The 25,759-nt window shown below is 50.7% G+C and overlaps 1 protein-coding gene across 3 annotated transcripts in view; it reads left to right on the top strand.

Moving 5' to 3' along the window:
* The window catches only part of PHKB (phosphorylase kinase regulatory subunit beta), a 177,273-nt gene that overhangs the window by 21,504 nt on the left and 130,010 nt on the right, over nucleotides 1-25,759 (top strand). For all 3 annotated transcript variants that reach the window (XM_066583993.1, XM_066583995.1, XM_066583996.1), the window contains 3 exons: nucleotides 7,754-7,892; nucleotides 19,424-19,523; nucleotides 22,195-22,302. In XM_066583993.1, the coding sequence (XP_066440090.1) occupies nucleotides 7,754-7,892; nucleotides 19,424-19,523; nucleotides 22,195-22,302 (347 nt within the window). The remainder of the gene's footprint in view (nucleotides 1-7,753; nucleotides 7,893-19,423; nucleotides 19,524-22,194; nucleotides 22,303-25,759) is intronic.

Below are 25,759 nucleotides of genomic sequence, written 5' to 3'. Positions count from 1 at the left end.
GACTGATGGCCTATGTACAGGATACGTCATCAATGTTAGATAAGCAGGGGTCCTCGCTGAGCCATTTTCCTTATGTGCACTGAGCTGATTTCTTCAGGAAACGGACGGCTCCATTCTCATTGCAGTGGTCAGTTTTGGTATTACAAGCAATGATCCAATTGAAGTGAATGGTAATTACCTGTAATACCAACCTTGGCCACCGCAATGAGAATGAAGAGATCAGCTCAGTTCATGAGGACAGTGGGCCAGTGAACAGCTGATCAGAGGGGGTCCCAGGTGTCAGACCCCGCTAATGTACTATCCTGCACATAGGCCATCAGTAGTTTACACCTGGACATCCCCTTTAAGTCCTCTGTCTCTGGCAGATAATCCCCCTTCCGCTGTGTTGGGGAGTGTTCGCAGTTCTGTGTAATTGACAGCCAATCTGCTTTCCGCTCAGTGGGACTCCGTAAGGGACTTGTGGCTCCATGTGGGATCTGCAGATTCTGCACCGGGATGTTCCTGACGGACGAGGGTTGAATCCGCGTGACGTCCGCAGCACAGAGAGCGGCGAATACGCATCTTGGCCGCGAATCTGTGCCGTGGTTTTTGTGACAGAATCTGCCCAAAGAATATCCAACGCATATTCCCCCATATGAACCCCCCCCAACACTCGGTCCGGGACCTCCTACGAGATCTGATCATGTGGCTTCTTACAGACTTGGTGCAGCGGGGAGGACCAGCTCCTTCCTCCTTGTGGCTTCTTACAGACTTGGTGCAGCGAGGAGGACCAGCTCCTTCCTCCCTGTGGCTTCTTACAGACTTGGTGCAGCGGGGAGGACCAGCTCCTTCCTCCGTGTGGCTGTCCGTGTGGCTGTCTGTGTCATTACTGCAATGCTCTGTAAAGGTCCCACCAACGTGACTGCAGGGAGAGACGGGACGCTGGCGCCGCCGCGCTTCAGAAGCCACCAAATTACTACAACAATCAGCTTCAACTTCTCCTTTATTTTGTGATTTAGACAGCCAGCGTTTCGGGATGAGACCCCTTCTTGGATTACATACAGTCCGGACCGCGAGGTCCCGACCCGCAGGAATGAATCCCGGTTTTAATGTCTGAAAAAGGAGAAATTGAACCTAAAGTTGTAGTAATTTGATCGCTTTTGGGTCGCGGCGCCATCCGTTTTTTGTCACTCCATTCACCCACTAATGTGCAGCAGTATCTGGTCGGCAGCACCTCCATAATAACTTGTACACTTCCAATCCAGATACGCTTGCTGTTTCTTTGGGCCACTCATTGTTTTGTTCCCCCTGTTTTTCTGTTCGGCTGGGGTGTGCGTGCGGCTCTGTCTGATCCTCCTGTCTGTCTGTGTGTGCAGACGTTCTGCGGCTCCGCTGTCTGTATGTGTCCGAGTGTGTGTGTGTGTGTGTGTGTGTGTGTGTGTGTGTGTGTGCGCGCTCGCGCGCCACCCTGTGTGTGTGTGTGTACACGCGGCTCTGTCTGTCCGTCCGTCTGTCTGTGTGTGAGCGCAGCCCTGTGTGTGTGTGTGCGCACGGCTCTTTCTTTGTCCGTGTGTGTGCACGTGCGAAACTGTGTGTGGGAGAGAGACAGAGCCACGCAGTGACACACACACTGACGGAGCCGCGCACAGCTCTGTCTGCTTGTCCGTGTGTGTGGGGCTCCAAATGTCTGTCCTTGTGTGTGCGTGTGCGCGCTCTCGCACACGCAGTGGGCTCTGCGTGTGTGTCTGTGTGTGTGCACGCGGCTGTGTCTGTGTGTGCGAGCAGCTTTGTCTCTGTCCGTGTGTGTGTGTCCGCGTGCCTCTGTCTGTCTGTGTCCGCGCAGTTCTGTGTGTCTGTTTGTGTCTGTCCGTGTGTGTGTGTGTCCACGCGGCTCTGTCTGTCCGTACGCAGCTGTGTGTGTGTGCGCGGCTCTGTCTGTGTCCGCGTGGCTCTGTCTTGGTCGGTCCGTCCGTCCGTCTGTCCGTCCGTGTGTGGCTCTGTCGCTGTCCGTCTGTGCATTCGCGGCTCTGTTTGTCTGTCTATGTGCGGCTCTGTCTGTGTGTATGTGCACGCTGCTCTGTGCGTCCGCGTGGCTCTGTCTCTGTGTCTGTCTGTGTGTGTCTGTCTGTGTGTGTGTGTGTGTGTGTGTGTGTGTGTGTGTGTGTGTGTGTGTGTGTGTCCGCGTGGCTCTGTCTTGGTCCGTCCGTCCATGTGTGTGTGGCTCTGTTGCTGTCCGTCTGTGTGCGCGCGGCTCTGTTAGAAGTGGAATGTGCTTGTCTCATAGGAGGTCACGGAGTGTTGCGGGTTGTTCACATGGTGGAATATGCGTTAGATTTTTTTTTCGTGCAGATTCTGTCACAAATTGCGGCAGAGCTTCGCAGCGACAATTGGTGTTCGCCGCCGTCTGCACGTGCGTCTCTGTCTGTCTCTGGGTGTTCGCCGCTGTCTGCACGTGCGACTCTGTCTCTGGGTGTTCGCCGCTGTCTGTCTGCACGTGCGTCTCTGTCTGTCTCTGGGTGTTCGCCGCCGTCTGCATGTGCGTCTCTGTCTGTCTTTGGGTGTTCGCCGCTGTCTGTACGTGCGTCTCTGTCCCTGGGTGTTCGCCGCTGTCTGCACGTGCGTCTGTCTGTCTGTCTCTGGGTGTTCGCCGCTGTCTGCACGTGCGTCTCTGTCTGTCTCTGGGTGTTCGCCGCCGTCTGCACGTGCGTCTCTGGGTGTTCGCCGCCGTCTGCACGTGCGTCTCTGTCTGTCTCTGGGTGTTCGCCGCTGTCTGCACGTGCGTCTCTGTCCCTGGGTGTTCGCCGCTGTCTGCACGTGCGTCTGTCTGTCTCTGGGTGTTCGCCGCCGTCTGCACGTGCGTCTCTGTCTGTCTCTGGGTGTTCGCCGCCGTCTGCACGTGCGTCTCTGTCTGTCTCTGGGTGTTCGCCGCCGTCTGCACGTGCGTCTCTGTCTGTCTCTGGGTGTTCGCCGCTGTCTGCACGTGCGTCTCTGTCTGTCTCTGGGTGTTCGCCGCTGTCTGCACGTGCGTCTCTGTCTGTCTCTGGGTGTTCGCCGCCGTTTGCACGTGCGTCTCTGTCTGTCTCTGGGTGTTCGCCGCCGTCTGCACGTGCGTCTCTGTCTGTCTCTGGGTGTTCGCCGCCGTCTGCACGTGCGTCTCTGTCTGTCTCTGGGTGTTCGCCGCCGTCTGCACGTGCGTCTCTGTCTGTCTCTGGGTGTTCGCCGCCGTCTGCACGTGCGTCTCTGTCTGTCTCTGGGTGTTCGCCGCCGTCTGCACGTGCGTCTCTGTCTGTCTCTGGGTGTTCGCCGCCGTCTGCACGTGCGTCTCTGTCTGTCTCTGGGTGTTCGCCGCCGTCTGCACGTGCCTCTCTGTCTGTCTCTGGGTGTTCGCCGCCGTCTGCACGTGCCTCTCTGTCTGTCTCTGGGTGTTCGCCGCCGTCTGCACGTGCGTCTCTGTCTGTCTCTGGGTGTTCGCCGCCGTCTGCACGTGCGTCTGTCTGTCTCTGGGTGTTCGCCGCCGTCTGCACGTGCGTCTCTGTCTGTCTCTGGGTGTTCGCCGCCGTCTGCACGTGCGTCTCTGTCTGTCTCTGGGTGTTCGCCGCCGTCTGCACGTGCGTCTCTGTACATTTGTCTTCCTCACAATGCAGCACCTACTGAGCAGTGACGGCGCGGTGTAGGATCACACAAACAGCGCTCGTTGGCACGCTAACAACTCGCTGCAGCAACTCTTCGGACGTTGGTCATCCAGCATAAAGCCGCTTTAAGAAGGGACGATGTCAGCTGCCAGAGGGGAAAGGACACTGATTCTCCAGAGTTGCTCCCAGCGACATCAAGGGGGACACATGGAAGCAGAATCTTGCTGAATACTATATATTATGCTATTAACCCTTCGGGACCTCTGGTATGAGAATGATACGGGGTGAACCCCATTAATTGTGACAGTTGTCTGCAGACGATGTATCCCAGCAGTGACACAATGTGGCGGTGACATACGGCTCGTTAATGTCTGAAATAACGAGCTGAGCGGATGGCGTACCGCCGCCTTACTCCACCTGTCAGGAACCTCTTGTCTTACATCAACCTTTTCAGCTTTTCCAGTCGTCTGCGAGGTTTGAAGGACGGGAACTTAAGAAATAATTACATTCATACAGCGCATTAATTTGTTAATCAGCAAGATTGGGACGACCTAATGAAAGCCGTCGAGATGCGATCGTAACGAGGCGCTAATTACCGTGATTAACATTTATTTTTATCTGACACTCCAAATCCTGTTGACTTGTGACAGATCGCGGCCGGCGGCTCCCAGGTGACGTTTATTTACTGTCCCCCCGTAATTTGGGTAGATTGAGAGGCGGAAATTAAACTGTTGAGAAAGTTACTTTGTGATTGACACAAGACGCGGGAAGAATCAGAAGTGCCTGCAGACCCGTGTGCCCCCCCCCATGGCTCCTGCTCAGGGTTGGGCTTGTACCTCTACATGTAGACTACCGCTAGACGGTGTTGTAGACGTACAGGAGTGCGACTCGCCACATCACATTATCCGTACACCCCCTGTGACCATCACATGACCTGGCAGGGAGGTTATCCATTGGAGGTAAGGAATGAAGGCTTCCATTGTATGACAGCAAGCAGAGATTTTGAAATGGCAAGGAATTAATACAGACAGCATAATAAGAATTGATCAGCAGTGATGCGATACAAAGAGCTGTACTGATTGGGTGGATCCGGAGTGAGTACCTCTGTAACCCCTCCTGGAAGCAGCTCTTTCTCCAGCCGTGTTAGCCTCTTGTGGCTCTCGCACGTTCGCTCTTTACAGAAGGGCAGCGGGACACGACGCGTTTTGCTCACAAAGTGCTGACTGTTTTTCCGGCTAATGTTCCCTCCTAAATCTGCAATCTGTTTCTTCTCCAGTTATTCGCACAACGCAAGTTTCCTGCAGGGTGAAGTTTTGGTGTATTATGATTTATGGTGCGGACTGCCCTAGAGGAGGGGAAAACTGACAGGACAATGACGTGCTAACAGTTAGGGGGGACAGGACAATGACGTGCTAACAGTTAGGGGGGACAGGACAATGACGTGCTAACAGTTAGGGGGGACAGGACAATGACGTGCTAACAGTTAGGGGGGACAGGACAATAACATGCTGACACTTAGGGGGGACAGGACAATAACATGCTGACACTTAGGGGGGACAGGACAATAACATGCTGACACTTAGGGGGGACAGGACAATAACATGCTGACACTTAGGGGGGACAGGACAATAACATGCTGACACTTAGGGGGGACAGGACAATAACATGCTGACACTTAGGGGGGACAGGACAATAACATGCTGACACTTAGGGGGGACAGGACAATAACATGCTGACACTTAGGGGGGACAGGACAATGACATGCTGACACTTAGGGGGGACAGGACAATGACATGCTGACACTTAGGGGGGACAGGACAATGACATGCTGACACTTAGGGGGGACAGGACAATGACATGCTGACACTGGGGGGGACAGGACAATGATATGCTAACACTTAGGGGGGACAGGACAATGACCTGCTGACACTTGGGGGGGGGGGGCAGAATAATGGCATACCGACACTTGAGGGGGCAGGATAATGGCATGCTGACACTTAGGGAGGCGACAGGACAATGGACAATGACATACTGGCACTTGGGAGAGACAGGACAATGTCTTGCTGACACTTGGGGGGGGGGGGGTGCAGGACCAAGACATGCTGGCACTTGGGGGGGGGGGCAGGACAATGACATGCTGGCACTTGGGGGGGGGGGGCAGGACAATGACATGCTGGCACTTGGGGAGGGGGCCAAGACAATGACATGCTGGCACTTGGGGAGGGGGCCAAGACAATGACATGCTGGCACTTGGGGAGGGGGCCAAGACAATGACATGCTGGCACTTGGGGAGGGGGCCAAGACAATGACATGCTGGCACTTGGGGAGGGGGCCAAGACAATGACATGCTGGCACTTGGGAGGGACAGGACAATAACATGCTAGCACTTGGCGGGTAGGAGGGACAGGACAATGACATGCTGGCACTTGGCGGGTAGGAGGGACAGGACAATGACATGCTGGCACTTGGCGGGTAGGAGGGACAGGACAATGACATGCTGACACTTGGGGAGGGGACAGGACAATGGACAATGACATGCTGGCACTTGGGGGGGGCAGGGCAATGACATGCTTGCGCTTAGGGGGGGCACAGGACAATGACATGCTGGCACTTGAGGGGGGAGCATAATGATACAGTGAGACTTAGGGGAACAGGACAATGACACACCAACACTTTGGGGGGGAGGGATAATGAGACGTCGACAGTTTAGGGAATGGACTTTGAAACAACACTCGGTGGGGACGTGGCAGCGACTCGCTGGGGATTCAGGTCATTGACGCGCGGACATTAGGGGACAAGATGGCGACCTAGTGACATGGGGGGGTCAGGCGGACAATACACGGACACAACGGCCCTCCCAGTGCAGAACATGGTGCGGATTATCCCCCATGATGGCTGATAACGAGGTGATGATTCACGGCTGTATCTTCCCTTTCACCTGCTGACATTTCGGAGCAGCTTTCGGGCCTCTGTGTCGGTCTGTCTGGCGGTAGACGCGTCTCGCCTGGAGAGCGCATAGAGACGGCGTTTTTTGAAGACAGAGCGGAATAATTAGTGCGTTCACGGCTCAGTAAGCGGCACGAGCTCCCATGACTGATGCCTGAGAGTTGTGCTGAGAGGATGTCTGCAGCCTGGTGGAAGCTTCGGAGCGGCCGCCGCACGGACGGAATACTAATTAAGTGCGTGTCTGCCGCCGATAAATGAGCTGTGATAGCAGTGAACTTTATAATACTCTATTAGCGCAGGCGGCGGATCATCGAGACGCGGAAAGTTTTGCATCTTGTGTGTTTGTGCGGCGCCTTTCTTCTGGGCATCTTGTAAATTAAGCGGCTGACCCCGAGATCCTCGCCGAGCCCTTGAGTCGTCCTCTCGCTGCTTTACACGGATCGCCTGCTCTGGTTCGGAAAAGGCGATGACCAGATACAGCGGCTGGCATCCAGTTTTAGGGGCGAGGAGCTCCTACACGGCTGCCTTGCTGCAGGGTGACCCAATATAAGAGGGGTCTATGGGGTGATACTTTAACCCCTTCATGGCCACTATACGCCTTTTTACTGACCTACCTTGTGGGCTGTAAACCGGCACATGCATCTTCTTAATACGGTGGCTTGACTAACAGCCGGGCTCCTGCTCTAACCGCTAGTAGCGGAGAAGCCTTCGATCCTGGCAGTTTAACCCCTTAAGGCCCATTTACACGTAACAATTGTCTTGCAAACTTCTTCTAAAGAATGAAAATACGCGATAATCGTTACGTCTAAATACAAAGCCGCTGTTAACTATTCGTTTACTTTTCGTGTGCCGTCCGTTTCAGCCAGCATAAAAATCATCGCTGGTTCGCTCACTTCGCGCTGCGCCTAAACGCTCCCCGCTCCGTGTATACATAGAAAGCCAGTTTAAAAAAAATGAAGGGGTTGAATGGCTCCAGTCCTGTCTGCTGGTTGTACCTGGTATTGCATCTTGGCTTCATTGAAGTGAATGAGGCAGTTGCAGTACCAGACACAACCTACAGACAAGTGTAGCGCTGTTTAAAGAACCCTGCCGCCATGTTTTCTGCACCACCCTCTACTAAACCTCCATCCTGCAAGCTGATTTGCAGAAATTGTTGATTAATTTTCCATTTTTCATTTTTTTCTTCTTCTCCACAGTGAAAATCACCGTTCTGAACTTCCAGAGTCCGACCACCGGGTTGTTCCCAACCGAGACAGTTGGCGACTGTAAGCAGGCTAAGATTCATGACAGTCTGTACTGCGCGGCTAGCGCCTGGGCTTTGGCTCTCGCCTACAGGTAAATGCCCTTCCTGAACGACCTTCACCCGAATGTCCATCACCTGATCATTGGCGCGTGCCGCCGTAACAGTCATCGTTGGTAGCACATCTTCCCGTGCAAATGGTGATGAAATGTAATGGGGGTCGGGCGGTTTGCATCGGACTGTGAGAGGCCAGTTAAAGGGGTTTACCACGAAAATACTATGGATGACATATCCTCAGACTAGGTCATCAATAATCCATTGGCTGGGCCCCACCCCCCCACTTGGTGATCGGGTGTCCAATGTCAGTGCCCGTATATGAGGTCAGAGCCGAAGCCGCTGCTCCAACCCCTGTGTAGTGGCCGGTACTTGTAACTGCAGCGCTCATTGAAATAAGTGTTGATCTCCAGCTGATCAAGTATTGATGACCTATGCTAAGGATAGGATTTTTGTGAAAAAGCCCTGTGATGGGACCAAATCCTCCAAGGGATCTACGCCAAAAACCGCTGCAGAAAGACATGGTTTTTAGTGCAAAAATTCTACGGCGACTTTTGCTGTGTCAACATACCCTAAATGAGGAAGGAGAGTTCACAGAGAGGAGTATAGGAGGGTAGAGGGCCCACCGGGGTCATTCTAGAGATGAAGGGGTCCCACCGGGGTCATTCTAGAGATGAAGGGGTCCCACCGGGGTCATTCTAGAGATGAAGGGGTCCCACCGGGGTCATTCTAGAGATGAAGGGGTCCCACCGGGGTCATTCTAGAGATGAAGGGGTCCCACCGGGGTCATTCTAGGGATGAAGGGGTCCCACCGGGGTCATTCTAGGGATGAAGGGGTCCCACCGGGGTCATTCTAGGGATGAAGGGGTCCCACCGGGGTCATTCTAGGGATGAAGGGGTCCCACCGGGGTCATTCTAGGGATGAAGGGGTCCCCCTCAGGATCTTTTACGGGTTTGAAGGGGTCCACCCTGCAGGATCTTTTATACGGTTGAAGGCGTGTGTTTACCCCCCCCCCCCCCAAGATCTTTTATAGGGTTGAAGGGGTCTCTTTTATAGGGTTGAAGGGGTCCCCCAGGATCTTTTATAGGGTTGAAGGGGTCCCCCCCCAGGATCTTTTATAGGGTTGAAGGGCCCCTCCCCCCCAGGTTCAGTATGAGGATAAACAACAAGATCGGTGTGATGGGAGGACGAGGGGGCCGAGCAAGCTCGGTATAGACTCCTGAGTGCAGAATATAAGTGTATTCCTGGGTAACCATATTCATGAGCCGCTGCCTGATAACTGCAACAGTGTGACCTTGTAGTTCAGGTCCAAAGCTGAGCTTTTGCTGCACTGTACTAGGATTGGTTGCAGATCTGTAATTAAGGTTTATACAAATGTGTGTTTTAATAATCCTCCAGAGCGCCACCTATTGGTTGCGTGCAGTCACTTATTTGCATGTATTTTTCCCAGGGAGCATTGCATGACCTGTAAGGCTCCCTGAACCCTTGTGGTGCTCTCCACAAGGAGACGCCTTACCGGCTGCTCTCTGCTTGACTCTAGTAATCTGTTGCATCAGTGAGACGTTGGCTCTTCAATCTTATTTTATTTGCTGCCTCCCTCTCTGGGGACGCTGCAGCCGCTACTCCTGCTCCTCTGTGAGCGGCGCCGAGGAGATAAACAGCCAACATTATCATAGGAGATGGAAGGATAAATGAGGATGTCAGTACAGGAGCGCTACTTATCTGGGAGTAATGTATGTACACAGCGACTCCAGTAACAGAATAGTGAGCGCAGCTCTGGAGGATATTACAGGATGTAACGCAGGATCAGTACAGGATAAGTAATGTATGTACACAGTGACTCCACCAGCAGAATAGTGAGTGCAGCTCTGGAGTATAATACAGGATGTAACTCAGGATCAGTACAGGATAAGTAATGTATGTACACAGTGACTCCACCAGCAGAATAGTGAGTGCAGCTCTGGAGGATATTACAGGATGTAACTCAGGATCAGTACAGGATAAGTAATGTATGTACACAATGACTCCACCAGCAGAATAGTGAGTGCAGCTCTGGAGTATAACATAGGATGTAACTCAGGATCAGCACAGGATAAGTAATGTATGTACACACTGACTCCACCAGCAGAATAGTGAGTGCAGCTCTGGAGGATAATATGGGATGTAACTCAGGATCAGTACAGGATAAGTAATGTATGTACACAGTGACTCCACCAGCAGAATAGTGAGTGCAGCTCTGGAGTATAACGTAGGATGTAACTCAGGATCAACACAGGATAAGTAAAGTATGTACACAGTGACTCCACCAGCAGAATAGGGAGTGCAGCTCTGGAGTATAATACAGGATATAACTCAGGATCAGTACAGGATAAGTAATGTATGTACACAGTGACTCCACCAGCAGCAGAATAGTGAGTGCAGCTCTGGGGTATAATACAGGATGTAACTCAGGATCAGTACAGGATCAGTAATGTATGTATACAGTGACTCCACCAGCAGAATAGTGAGTGCAGCTCTGGAGTATAATACAGGATATAACTCAGGATCAGTACAGGATAAGTAATGTATGTACACAGTGACTCCACCAGCAGAATAGTGAGTGCAGCTCTGGAGTATAATACTGGATGTAACTCAGGATCAGTACAGGATCAGTAATGTATGTATACAGGGACTCCACCAGCAGAATAGTGAGTGCAGCTCTGGAGTATAATACAGGATATAACTCAGGATCAGTACAGGATAAGTAATGTATGTACACAGTGACTCCACCAGCAGAATAGTGAGTGCAGCTCTGGAGTATAATACAGGATGTAACTCAGGATCAGTACAGGATAAGTAATGTATGTACACAGTGACTCCACCAGCAGAATTAGTTCAGCTCTGGAGGATAATACAGGATGTAACTCAGGATCAGTACAGGATAAGTAATGTATGTACACACTGACTCCACCAGCAGAATAGTGAGTGCAGCTCTGGAGTATAATACAGGATATAACTCAGGATCAGTACAGGATAAGTAATGTATGTACACAGTGACTCCACCAGCAGAATAGTGAGTGCAGCTCTGGAGTATAATACAGGATGTAACTCAGGATCAGTACAGGATAAGTAATGTATGTACACAGTGACTCCACCAGCAGAATTAGTTCAGCTCTGGAGGATAATACAGGATGTAACTCAGGATCAGTACAGGATAAGTAATGTATGTACACACTGACTCCACCAGCAGAATAGTGAGTGCAGCTCTGGAGTATAATACAGGATATAACTCAGGATCAGTACAGGATAAGTAATGTATGTACACAGTGACTCCACCAGCAGAATAGTGAGTGCAGCTCTGGAGTATAATACAGGATGTAACTCAGGATCAGTACAGGATAAGTAATGTATGTACACAGTGACTCCACCAGCAGAATAGTGAGTTCAGCTCTGGAGGACAATACACGATGTAGGTTACATACATATATCCTGTAAAATGATTTAAAGGTGAGGTAGCTTTTCATTCTGGGATTATTTGTGATGCTTGTTTTGAGTATATTTGTTCTTTTCCTTTCCTGCCTCTTTAGTGCATTTTATCTGGGTGGCGTTTTTCATGGTTCGCCGTCCGTTGTCATATCCTGGCAGAACACGCTGCTGGCGCCCCCTTGCTGGTGGAGCTGCGGTTATTGATCCGGCCTGTCTGATGGCTCTCGGAGGCTTCAGCCTTCATTAGGACTGATCTGGTGTTTTTCTGGCAGCGGATAGAAGTGAGGCGTAGTTAGGAGCGTTGAGCCGCGGGCGCCGTCATGTGTCACATTACAATAATGTGTTATGTCGCTGCTGACAATGAAATGTTCGGCTCTTCTATCACGCTCGGTGACATAAGGAATTGTCTCGCTCCTGGGAACGCGGGGAAAAGTCATGCAAAGGCGAAACCAGTAATCAGCTGCGGAGATCTGGATCGCATGCCTTCATGACCAATTTAGTGTCCTTCAGGACGAGGAGATCCTCTCTGTACAACACATACAGCTAAGCAGATGGGCCATCATGTACTGGGTGGGGGCAAGCTGCATAACTATGCATCGGCACTGCCTTAGGAGATGATGGCCGATTTTGTATCCTTCCTGGTAAGAGGTGATCCGACTCCCGCCAATCCCAAGAAGGAGGTTGAAGGCCACAGTGCTGCTTTATCACTATAGCACCTCCATCGGGTGCTCCTGGCCACTCGCTGTAGGGGACGTCTGAGAATGAGGCCGGGCGCTAGTTCACTGTGCAGATAAAACCTTTTAAAGGGGCCACATCACAAAAGCAGCGTCATTTGCTTTTAATTCTCAGGATCAGTGCGTGCCTTGCGGGTCTGACACCGGAGCAGGACTCACAAGTAGTAGGTATTTCCATATTTTAATACTTAGTGGGGCTCTTTTGGCCCTAATGACATCGGATACTCTCTGTGGTATATTTCTACTAATGTCTGATACACTTCAGCTGGTATTTCCCTCCATTCATCCTGCAAACCTCTAGTGAGTTCTGTCAAAGAAGATGGACATTGTTCATATTTCCTGACCTGACTTTCCAGATGTTCAGGTCAGGACTCTGTGCAGCCGGCCCAATCGTGGAACATCCATATCCTCAAACCAACCTAAAACAGCGTGGGATGTGTGACAAGGGGCGTTGTCTTGTTGGAAGTATGGCCGACCATTCCCAGAGTATTGCCACATTGTCAGCAGCACATTATTATCTCCTCCGTGTTCAGGGTTCTTACCACTATAGCCAACGGACCAAGACCATGCCACGTAACACATCCTCAGACCATAACGAAACCTCCGCCGTACAACACTCAGGCAGGCGGCGTTCCCCAGAATCCTCCACACCCGGGTACATCCATCTGATGTAAAGATGGAGTAATGTGATCCATCACTCCATAGAACATTCTTCCATCGCTCAGCTGCCCAATGACGACGCTGCTTGCACCAGTGTAGACCGGCCGATGCATGGCGCTTCATGATGGATGGCCTGCTTGCAGCGATAACCTGTATGTCCCATACTTTACAGCTCCCATCACAGACTATGGCTGACCCCTCCGAGGCTCAGCATCCTATGTAGCATGGTTTAGGATATGAGACATGCTAATAAGGCACGATCCATTCTACTGATGGGGGGAGTCCAAATACCTTTGGTAGGATATTGTATATTAAAGTGGTTCGAACTTAGATAAACATGGCCGCATTCTTCCAAGAACAGTCCTGCACATGCCCATGCTGTTTTTTGGACATCTACTCCATTGAAGGGTTAAAGCAGCTGTCCAGGTATAAACTATTCATTATAGTAGATCAGTGGAAGTCTGCCGCCCAGGACCCCCACCGCTCAGCTGTTTACTTGGCACCGAGCTGATGTGTGCAGGAAGCAGACAACTCTGTTCTTACCGCAGTGGCCAGGATTGGAATTGCATGCCAATTACATCAATGGAAACATTGCCTGTAATATCAAGTCTTGCCACCCCAAAGAGAATGGAGCTGTCTATTTCCTGTAACACATCAGCTCCATATGCTGACAGAGGGGCTCAGCAGACAGCTCATCACAGGGGTCCCGGGTGGCAGACTCCTGCTGATCTACTGAGGATAGCTAGTCTTGGCAACTGCTACTGAGCGCCACAACCAGCGTTCATGTGATGCCACTGCTGCATCACATGACTGGTGGCGCTCAGTAGGAGTTGCCGGTGTACGTTGCAATCTGGGTACTGCAGCACAATATGAGGAGGTGAGCGGAGCCGATCTGCAGCTGATTCTTCCAGGGTTTGCGCTCCGTGTGAACATCTCCTAAGGCTCATCACTATTGTGCTTCCTAGCTTGGATGCCAGTGTAGATTACCAGGGGATTCACCGGTTGTATTACACATTTTATGCAATTTTGAGCATTTTTAAGCAAATCTGTTATTTCTTGCCTCTGTCTTCTCTTCGTGGAGGATGATTACTACTTGGAAAGTCTATAATTTTGCTGTATATTTTAGAGTCTTGCGTGAATACATTGTCATCCTCTTCGCCTCTAAATGCCGTTTACCTTAATCGACGAGTAGGTGTTCTTGTATCCGACGCCGACTGGGACCGTGCAACCGCACTTTATATGTTGGAACTTTAAATTCAAGCAATTCTTTCACTTGTCTTACAGGGGTTTTCCAGGCAGCATCGACTGTCCTTGTTGGGATATACCAGGGGTCGGAATGGAAGCCGCTGCTCCGTCCCCTGTGTAGTGGTCGGCACTTGTAACTGCATTCGCAGCTGCTATTGATTTCAATGAGACCCCAGCGTGCAATGACGAGCGCCGGCCACTACTCGGAGGTCGGAGCAGCTGCTTCTATTCCGACCCTGGTATATCCCAGCACTGACGTCACACTCTTCCCTGAAAGCCCCTTTAAGTGCCTTTACTGTAATCCATGAGAAAGCGATGTTCTGCGGCTGCCCAGCAATTACCGCCTTTAACACGAATGTGACTTATTACCATATTACGCCAATTCTTCCTGCTTGCGATGATGGCTTATGGGAAATGTAAAGCGGCGAGGAAGGAGTCTAACCTCGGATCTCCTGTGGTGCCATACCTACGAGGAAAGGATACATCGCATTAGAGGTAGCAGTAATGACCGGTAGGGACCGCGCATTAGGAATCTCTTCATTGGTCACATGGATAAAAAGCTTTCCGACCGTACGTACGGATACAAGCCACTCAATGAGGACTACTACTCCCATCATGGATGTGTCTTCATGAAGATGAGGATAAGGCCTCATTCACACGGGCACATTTGCTCTCTGTATATTGCGCACATTTCTTTACACGTGTCGTACGGACAGCATGAATCCCATTGACTTACATAGGACTGTACAGACAGACAGACACGCACGAGCGTGAAGAAAAATCGCAGCTTGGCCTATTTTGGTTCATAATACAAACCGAAATTACCCATTAAGTCAACGGGATCCCATAAAGACGCGGGATGCGTGCGCACTTAGCGTGTATTTATGCCTGAAGGCGGCGTATATCAGTGGCACCTTCCCATGTTTTTTATGCGCGTGTGAAAAATGCTGTGAAAATGTGCAAAAAAAACCCCAACAAGGACCAAAACGCCGTAAGTACCAGGCCAGAGCAGATATACGGAGGACAGCCGTTCTGTAGGGCGGCCTCATGTATCCGCGCTTCTCGTGTATCCGCGCTTCTCGTGTATCCGCGCTTCTCGTGTATCCGCGCTTCTCGTGTATCCGCACTTCTCGTGTATCCGCACTTCTCATGTTTGTCATGTAGAAAAAGTTCCTTTATTCTGGCATCGCCCGTAAAAAAGTGTCAATTTGAGGCAAAAAATGTATTCTATCTATATAGCGGCAGATATATACTGGCTGACCCCTTTATTACCGCACCCGGCCCTCTCATGATTGGCGCTGCCCTGGATGGTAATTCTCCCCGTGACCCCGCAGCGCAGCATAAAATCACGTGACAAGTTTTCCGTGGATCAGTTTCAGTGTGAATCCACATTAGATGGAAAAATCCAGCGATCGGAGCGACTTCCAACGAGGCCGGTCATCGGTGCTACACTAGCCGGGGGCTCACTGCCGGGCACAGGGCGTTTTATCGTGTAACGGTGTGGAGAGTCTACAGAGAATGGCGCGATGGAGGAAAACATCCAGCGAAAGGGGATCCTGTGGACGGAAACAGCTCATCACTGAAAGGGGTCGGAGGAGGATGTCAGGAATCGCTCTGACCAACAGGCTGCACAGTCAGCTGAATACAACGCTGGAGCTCCAACTAACGTGTCGAACGCACAACTCGCCGTTCCTCCGCACGGATGGGATAACAGCAGACGACCAGTTCCAGCGCCATTGTGTCTAAGAGAAACAGAAAGACGCCAGCGAGCAAAAAAGCGCAAAACTTATATCACCGAGCAGCGGGAAAACCTTGTCCAATCAGATGGATCTTGATTTCTGTTGCCCGGTGCTGATGGGAGGTCAGAATTTGGCGCAAGCAGCATTAATCGTTGACCCCTTCCTGTCAGCCGGTCAGAACATGTCAGCACCGCCATCTAATCTGCGGCAACTGCAAGAAGCTTCCTGTCCGCAGGGGCCGATATTTCTACATGATATCATCACCCAGTGGAATCTCTACACCACGATGAACGGCTGCGGTGCTGAAGACCAAATGAGTCCAACGCTACTAGATGGGGGCTGATGAAGGGGCGGTCGGGGTACCGGTGCTTCTGGGTTCCTGTGGCTCCTACCATCGTGGTCTTTGGGCTTGTACAATTAGTTGTGTTGGGGAATTGTCCCTCATGTTGTCCCTGACTGCGGGGACCCCGCGGACGGCGCTCGCCGTATATATTTGTGAACCCTTTAGAAGTATGAGACGAGCGTCTTTAGGAGGTGTGGGGGGGTTATAGTCGAAGTGTGATGGCTTGTTTGTGGAGCGGCCTGGGGGGGATCGGGGCGTTGGTTTGGGGCGTGGATCGGTGCGGGGGGGGCCGTGTCGTAGAAGGCAGACTTCTATGTACTTCATGCCACGTGGAAGGAACAGAACGGAGAAAGATGGAGGGCATTCTGTATTCCGTTGGCTTCCTAGTGCAGGAACAGAGGAGGGTGGGGGGCTCAGGTCTCCCCCATCCCCCAGCTTTAAGGAGACGCTTGCGGTTCGCTCACGGACGCATGCAGGTGCTCCAGCTTATGATGTGCTGTAGAGGAGAGAACGGCGGCGGCTGATGAATTATTTACAGCCTATTGACAGACTCTATAATACATTGAGATGATAATCGCTCTTCCCTTGCACAAATCTTGCGGCTGCAGGAATGTCGCTTTTCTGCCGCCACAGAACGCCTAATTAGAATGCATTGAATACAGAATATATATTTTCCTTCCTGCTATATAGGAGATTTCTCCCCCTGATAATTGGCGCTGAACGTGCACCTCGGTGGCTGCTTGCATAGCGGGACCGCAGCCGTCACGTAGGTGCCTTAAACAATCCGGGTGTAATAAGCTATATACATCTATATACATGTATCGGGGGTGATGAGCTGTATACAGGTATCGGGGGTGATGAGCTGTATACAGGTATATACAGGTATTGGGGGTGATGAGCTATATACATGTATCAGGGGTGATGGGCTATATACAGGTATCGGGGGTGATGAGCTATATACATGTATCAGGGGTGATGAGCTATATACATATACAGGTATCGGGAGGTGGTGAGCTATATACATCTATATACAGGTATTGGGAGGTGGTGAGTTATGTACATCTATATACATGTATCGGGGGTGATGAGCTATATACATATACAGGTATCGGGAGGTGGTGAGCTATATACATCTATATACAGGTATTGGGAGGTGGTGAGTTATGTACATCTATATACATGTATCGGGGGTGATGAGCTATATACATCTATATACAGGTATCGGGGGGTGATGCGCTGTATACGTCTACATACATGTATCCTGTACTGATCCTGAGTTGCCTCCTGTATTATACTCCACAGCTGCACTCACTATTCTGCTGGTGGAGTCACTGTGTACATGAATTACACATCCTGTATTATACTGCAGAGCTGCACTCATTATTCTGCTGGTGGAGTCACTGTGTACATACATTACTTATCCTGTACTGACCCTGAGTTACATCCTGTATTATACTCCAGAGCTGCACTCACTGTTCTGCTGGTGGGATCACTGTGTACATACATTACTTATCATGCGCTGATCCTGAGTTATATCCTGGTTAATACTGCAGAGCTGCACTCACTATTCTGCTCCTGGAGTCACTGTGTACATACATTACTTATCCTATACCGATCCTGAGTTACATCCTGTATTATACTCCAGAGCTGCACTCACTATTCTGCTGGTGGAGTCACTGTCTACATACATTACTTATCCTATACCGATCCTGAGTTACATCCTGTATTATACTCCAGAGCTGCACTCACTATTCTGCTGGTGGAGTCACTGTCTACATACATTACTTATCCTATACCAATCCTGAGTTATATCCTATATTATACTCCAGAGCTGCGCTCACAATTCTGCTGGTGGAGTCACTGTGTACATACATTACTTATCCTGTACTGATCCTCAGTTACATCCTGTATTATACTCCAGAGCTGCACTCACTATTCTGCTGGTGGAGTCACTGTGTACATGAATTACTAATCCTGTACTGATCCTGAGTTACATCCTGTATTATACTGCAGAGCTGCACTTATTATTCTGCTGGTGGAGTCACTGTGTACATACATTACTTATCCTGTACGTACCCTGAGTTACATCCTGTATTATACTCCAGAGCTGCACTCACTATTCTGCTGGTGGAGTCACTGTGTACATACATTACTGATCCTGAGTTACATCCTGTATTATACTGCAGAGCTGCACTCACTATTCTGCTGGTGGAGTCACTGTGTACATACATTACTTATCCTGTACGTACCCTGAGTTAGATCATGTATTGTACTCCAGAGCTGCACTCACTATTCTGCTGGTGGAGTCACTGTGTACATACATTACTGATCCTGAGTTACATCCTGTATTATACTGCAGAGCTGCACTCACTATTCTGCTGGTGGAGTCACTGTGTACATACATTACTTATCCTGTACTGCTCCTGAGTTACATCCTGTATTATACTCCAGAGCTGCACTCACTATTCTGCTGGTGGAGTCACTGTGTACATACATTACTTATCCTGTACTGATCCTGAGTTACATCCAGTATTATACTCCAGAGCTGTACTCACTATTCTGCTGGTGGAGTCACTGTGTACATACATTACTTATCCTGTACTGATCCTGAGTTACATCCTGTATTATACTCCAGAGCTGCACTCACTATTCTGCTGGTGGAGTCACTGTGTACATACATTACTTATCCTGTACTGATCCTGAGTTAGATCCTGTATTATACCCCAGAGCTGCACTCACTATTCTGCTGGTGGAGTCACTGTGTACATACATTACTTATCCTGTACTGCTCCTGAGTTACATCCTGTATTATACTCCAGAGCTGCACTCACTATTCTGCTGGTGGAATCACTGTGTGTATATACATTACTTATCCTGTACTGATCCTGAGTTACATCCTGTATTATACCCCAGAGCTGCACTCACTATTCTGCTAGTGGAGCCAGATTCTCCACCCATTCAGGTTGTAGTTGTTTTGCATCCTGGAAAATGGCATCTAGAAAAATAAAGTGCCCCTGCTGTAGGATCTTGACATAACCTGCTTTTTAAAAAGTAGCAGAATTGTGAGTGCTGCTCTGGAGTATAAATATAATAACCGTTCTGATACTTTATCCCCACATCAGGTTATATTTTGGCCAGTTCTCCGCAGGTCGCCGCTGCCTTGGTCTTAGCGTTTTCTTCCTACAAGGGTTTATCTGATCCTGCGAGCGGCGCAGATTTCCCAGTGTTTATGGTAATGGCCGCCGCTCCAGCTGGTTGTAGCGGAGCGTTGTTGTGTCTGTACGGTTCCGCAGCACTGCGCCATTCTTCTGACTCTCCAGTTCTTCTGTTTTTCATCACCTCGTAATAATTTTTTTTCCTGTCTCTCTTTATCTCGGCGCTCCAGGCGCGTTGACGATGACAAGGGACGGACGCACGAGCTGGAGCACTCCGCCATCAAGTGCATGAGAGGCATCCTGTACTGCTACATGCGGCAGGCTGATAAGGTAAGTCGTGGCGCTCACTGACCCGGACCGTCAGTCGCCCCTTTTGGGAAGCTGTTTTTAGGTTTATTTGCTTCGGAGAAAGCTCAGTGACAACCAACATGGCCGCCGTTAATGCTGCCACCCAGCTTTCCCCGAACCCTGACGTGGCACCTGGGAGCTGGAGAGCCGTATCACGGTCTGTGTTGGATAACGAGTTGGAGCTTTCCACCCTCTAAGTGCAGAGTGGAATTGCGCAGCCCGTCAGCTGGCCGCGTTCCAGGCCCGAGAGCCGTTTCCATAATGTATTTTTGTATTTCCCTTTGTTTTGCCTATTTTTTGTTCTCCCGCAGCATGCCCCATTAATCAGCACAAGCGGCGCCCGGCGGCCTCCTGAGTGCAGCGCAAATTTGTTGCTCATAAAAGCTACAAAAAGACAAACGGTTCCTGCGCCCCCCCGCCCCTTGTTAACTCCGCGCCTCCCTGCTGCGGGAGAACTGCTGACTCGCATTGTGCGGCTGGCGCTCACAGTTGTTCTTTAGCCGATTCTTAGTGTTGTGTTGCTTCGTGCCGCCATTACGCTTCCGACGGGTTGTCGCCCCCTTTCTCCAATTCCGGATTGTCGAATCTGCTTAGTTTTTTGTCATCGGCCCGCGGGTCTCTTCTGTCCAGTTGTGGGTTGGTTGTCATTCAGCTTTTCTGGGATCCGAACGGCAACCGTTCCTGTTCATGCTGCTGTATGAGGCGGAATTAATCGCCCGCCGTATGTCAGTCATATGGCAAACTATAGCGCTTTGGGGAAAGCCGCTGTATGTGGGTGGGGAGTGCGCTCAGGAGATGAAGGTGTTCCGTATGTAACAGGTGATATCTTTGCTACGCAGTCGGGAAACTCTGATCCCGGGGGCCTGCCCTGATCGCCCGGGGGCCTGCCCTGATCGCCCGGGGGCCTGCCCTGATCGCCCGGGGGCCTGCCCTGATCGCCCGGGGGCCTGCCCTGATCGCCCGGGGGCCTGCCCTGATCGCCCGGGGGCCGGCCCTGATCGCCCGGGGGCCGGCCCTGATCGCCCGGGGGCCAGCCCTGATAAAAATCACTGTGGGCTCATTCGCTTATCGTTCGGTTTAAATGGCGCTCATTCAGTCCCTCTCATTCGCAAATACAAGGACTTTACGATTCTCGTTTGAACGCGCCAGCGATGCCTCTGCCTGTCTGAACGGGCTGCACGAGAGCGAGCAATTAGCGATGACGTCATTCGCTGGTTGGCTCATTCAAACAAGAATCGGCTCGTCTAAAAAGACCCTCAGGAAGCTCCGCTTGTCGCCTCATCAGTTCCCCGTCACATGATCAACAGATGCCAAGGCGCGGTCGTGGGGGGCTTCATCAAGGGCTCCTTCACACGGCCTTTGCATATTCCACCATTACATATTTACTGCATGTGTATCGCGGTATTGCAGTGTATTTGGGTAGCGGTTTTCAGCATGCTTTCTGCGTAAGCACTGCGGTATATTTTCACACACGCCAAAATAAAACACAAGGAGGTTCAGTTGATTTCACTATTTCTTCTTAAACAATGACTGCATAAAGCGCAGCGATCCCATGCGACCGTATATATGCTGCATGTTTAGGTGACTCTGTAGACCTTCATGGACGCTTCCGGTACGTGAATGCGCGCAAAAAGAGGACGTGCTGCGGCCAAAAGCCACGCGGACAAATGTATGCTTGTCTAAATGCTCCAAGAGGCCATGGAGCTCGCCCGAGCAGCCGATCGTGGGGGTCCCCTTCAGTCGGATATTGGAGGCCCATCCTAGTTGTAGCCAATCAGTGTTGTAGCCCTTTAAACCCTTTACAGGCACGGCTGTTGGCCAAACCGTTCAGTGTAAACATGGCGGCCACCCGGTGAGAAGTGAGAATCTGCTCACTAGTCACTTTGTTTCAGCTCACCTAAAAATAGTCGCTGGGCGATTTAATAATCGGCTGGTGTCGTCCGGTGATCGTTGTCTTCCAGTTCACATCGCTGCGTGTGAAGCGCACATACAACAGTCGGCACGCTTCAGCGACTATTTTGGGTGACTGTTCAGATGGCGTCGTCCCATGTACTGCCACCCTAACACTGAGGGGCTACAACAGAAGCAGAAGTCCCGAAGTGTTTAAAAAAAAAAGTTTTTAGTAAAATCTTTCAAAATATAGAAAGTATCTAGGATTACTTAACCCCTTAGTGACTGCCAATGCACAAGGGGTTGCCAGGTCTGAAATGGTTGATGAGCTGTCCTCAGGATAGGGCTCCACTGCCGCCGTCGGTGTGGACAGAGCAGTAATCTGACGGCTCCATCCACATTGCAGCAGCCCAGGTTGATATTGCTTTGAATTCCATGGGAGCTGCACCTGTAATACCAACCTGGGCCACTGCAGTGTGTACGGAGCTGTCTGCTTCCTGCTCTGCCCACCATGACAGCCCTGATCAGTGGGGATCCTGAGCGATGGGCTCCCACTGATAAAGTATTGATGACTTACCATAGGGCTAGCCCATCAATGGTTCAGTCACAGATAATCCCTTTAATAGTGGCATGTAAATGTGTAGAAGTGGCCATCACCTGACTTTCCCAGACTTCTGAATGGCGCAGCAGCGCGGATACACAACTACAGTCATTAACGAGGTTTAACCTGATCCTTTGTAACTCCTGATATCTTGTCTTTCAGGTGGAGCAGTTTAAGCAGGACCCCAGCCCCCAGAAATGTCTGCACTCCATCTTCCACTTGGACACGGGGGACGAGATCCTGTCCTATGGGGATTACAGCCACATCCAGGTACGATGCATCGTAGGACTCTGCAGGGGACCACCGCTAGGGCCCCTGTACCATCCATCTGTATCCAGGGACCCATCCAGTGTATATTAAAGGGCCAGTAAGCCTGATGTCATCCACTTATAATAGTGCTGGAGCATTATAAGAGACGTACATGACTCTGGAGGGTCTCGGTGCCAGAACTATGGGACATAAAGTAGTGTTGATGGGAGGTTACTACACTTCCTGACACTCAGCGCACTAAAGAACACTACATGCAGCCTCCCTCCTGATAACAGGGAGCAATAGAATGCACACAGATGCACTGCAAATGGAGAAGAGTTTTCCATCTTGTGTAGGCCGTAGATGGGATCCCTTATAGGCTTTGTGTTTCCGTTCTTAAACCCATCCCGTTACCAGTTTGGCGCCAGTTAAACCAACGGCGGCTACAGAACGCGAGGTTAGAGAGATCTTCAGCTTTTCTTGTTGCAGCGTCTGACGCCATCAGACCTTCTAAAAATGAGGGTTTTTTTTTCTTCATTTCTGCGCTGCTGAAGGATCTTGTGAGTCGGCTGGACATCTTCAGCCCACTGGGCGCTCTAATCCCCGGCCGCTCTCTCTGCGAGGGATGTGGATGAGGTCTCTTTTGTCTTCCTCGGTCCTCTCCAAATCTGTGCCGCACCACAGAGCGGTGGGTGTGCAGAAGAACCAGACGATCCCGCCTGTAATATGGCTAAACGTGCTGCGTGTGCACCAGTCCACGGTTGGGGATGATTTAGGGGACATCATCCACATCACTTAGAGAGTAAATGGCCAGGGATTGGATCACACGGTGGGCAGCAGAACACGTCTGGCCCCGCCCACCGGACCCCTCCAGACTGATTACCATACGGTGCAGCAATGAATAAAAGTCCTTTTTACAAGGTCTGATGGCGTTGGGCACGGCAACAAGAAAGGCTGTGGAATGCACTCTGATGTTTTCTTCTGTAGCTGCCATTGGTTGAATTAGCTCCAAAATGGTGACCGGGTCCTGTTTAACTATTTTTAAGATTTGTGCTTGTTGTCAGTGAATGTCAACCTTTTTGATCACCTCTGGCCCCAATGCACATGAGTGTATTTGCACTGCGGGATCCGGAGCGGGCATTCGCTTTTGGTTCCCACAGCAAATACTGACTATAGACATGCTATGCAAAACACTTTTACATTCCCACTAGCGGAAATCTACTGCGATTTTCCGCTCGCGCTGGGAAATTGCAGCATGTCGTATTCTAGTGTGGGCGTCGCACGGACGGCTTCCATTGCAGTCAGTGGAACCCGTCTGTCCCGCAGTGATCCTGAATTGTCAATGTCTAAATCGCTGCATATCCGCGTCACTGCTGGCGCGACGGCGTGTCATTATCTGCACTGCGCATGTGCGGCGATACGCCAGCCGACACATCCACAGCACAGAAAAGAAGACATCGCACAGGTACGCAGGGGGCTCCACCGGGGCGCAGGGTCTGATTCTGCTGCGGGATCTCGCGGTCGGAATCCGACCAAGTCGTGCGCATTCAGCGAGCATGTCCTGACCCGAAATTACTCCCAGCTGAGAGTTTTGTTACATTTTCAGTTCTTCTTTCCATCCGCCCTGGAGACATTGGGATTTGGGTTGGGAACTTTCTGCGTGGTAGGAAATCCCGCTGTGGGGTTGCAGAAATCTTCTGCCCATTTGAAAGACCTTTTATAGAGGTTTGACAGATCGTTTCTCCTGTAAAGCACGGCTCCCCCTGCCGTAAAACAACGGATATATATTCACCTCTCCCCCTGCGTGCCGCCGCTCGCTCCCACTGTTTGTTTACAGTCTCGCCTCTGCAGCCAATGACAGAGCTCAGCGACTGATCACACAGCTCTGTCATTGGCCGTAGCAGCAGGTGACGTCCATGTGACGTTAGAGGGGAGACCCAGAGCTGGATACAGCGGGGAGCCAGGAGAGAGTATATACCGATGTGTTGTGTCATGGCAGAGGGAGCTGTGCTTCGTAGAGTCTCACATAACCCGTTTAAGGTTTTCGGCCTCCAGCGATAAACAAGAATGTTTCTGAATTACTGCACACATCTGAGGCTCTGTTACAGTTGCATGCAGTCTGTGAGGTAGATACAGCAGCACTATATGAATCTCCGTACTGTGTGGGTTATTAGAAAGCTCTAGAAAGGCATCCACAGTGGGAGCAGGATTAGTTCTTCCATTCACTTATAGTAAGCAGAGGTCTTGAAAATGATAAAACACAAAGTGCAGATTTACTAGTACGAACAGTCACTACAAACTGAGGGCCCTTCTACATGGAATAATCAGTGTAAACGGGTCAACGATGGATGATTCATTCGCTTACCGCTTACCGTTCATTTTATGCAGGTGTAAATACCCAACACTTATCCATGTATGAAGAACTCCCCGCTTACTCCCCATGGGGCCGGCGGCTGAGACCCCTGCTGCACTCCGCCTCCATTCACCGAGCAATAATCCTGGGGGCGATTGTTGAGCGCTTAAAGGGCTTGTCCAACTAAAAAAAAATATTGTTTAAACAAGTGGCGCAGTTATAAAAAAACAAGATAAACCAAACACAGGAAACTCTGCAGGGCGTCCCGCGGTACTGCTGGTCATGTGACTGCTGCAACCAATCAGAAGCCGCAGCATCACTGTTAGTTCTCCTGGCATCAGTGCTCACATCCTGGGCACCATGATGCCAGGAGTTGTGAACGGTGACGCTGGGGCCTCTGGCTGCAGTAGTCACATGACTTCTGCTATCAGTATAGACCGGCATTGTCGTGGGACCCGCTGCAGCGTTTCCTGGGGGTAGAATCGGGGCGAGTACAGTTTATTTTGTTATTTCAGAACATGGCCACTTGTTTGACCAAAAAATAATACTTATATTTTGTTCAGACGACCCTTTTTAAGCGCCCGACGGCCGTCGCGTGTAAGGGGATCTTTGGACGAACAGTCTTAAGACGTCTCGCTGTAGCTCTGTCGATGAGACGTCTGGAGTATCTGTAAGCCGTCTAGCATCACTTTATACCACCTATTAGTTAGGCCAAACTTTTGGTGCAGTTTTTGGCGCACAATGTTCCATTTAGACCACAACCCTTTTTTGCGAAGCCACACCCCTTTGTCAGACCTGATGTAAAAAGCCTCTAAACACATCATAAATGTGGCGCGAACCACAAAAGACCGTTTTCTGGAACATTTTGCACCAGAAAACTGGCAAATTTTCAGTAGTAAATCTGCTCTGTAGTCGAAGTTGTGAAGCCGTTGATTCTAGATGCGGCCGGACGAGGCCTGCAATAGTCATGGGGAAGCGTCCGTCTAGCGGTCTCGCTTCGTCCGTCTCCTGTGCGGTCTCGCTCTCTAGACTGTTTGCTGACATTAGACAGCCCCTTGTTATCCCACCCACATGAACGTGTTAACTACGCACGACCGCCAGACATAATCTGATCGGAGCCGCAGC

This window comes from Eleutherodactylus coqui, chromosome 11, assembly GCF_035609145.1.
Source record: "Eleutherodactylus coqui strain aEleCoq1 chromosome 11, aEleCoq1.hap1, whole genome shotgun sequence".
Lineage (NCBI taxonomy): Eukaryota > Metazoa > Chordata > Amphibia > Anura > Eleutherodactylidae > Eleutherodactylus > Eleutherodactylus coqui.
The sequence above is the reverse complement of the archived record's forward strand: the minus strand, read 5'-3'. Positions and strand labels throughout refer to the sequence as shown.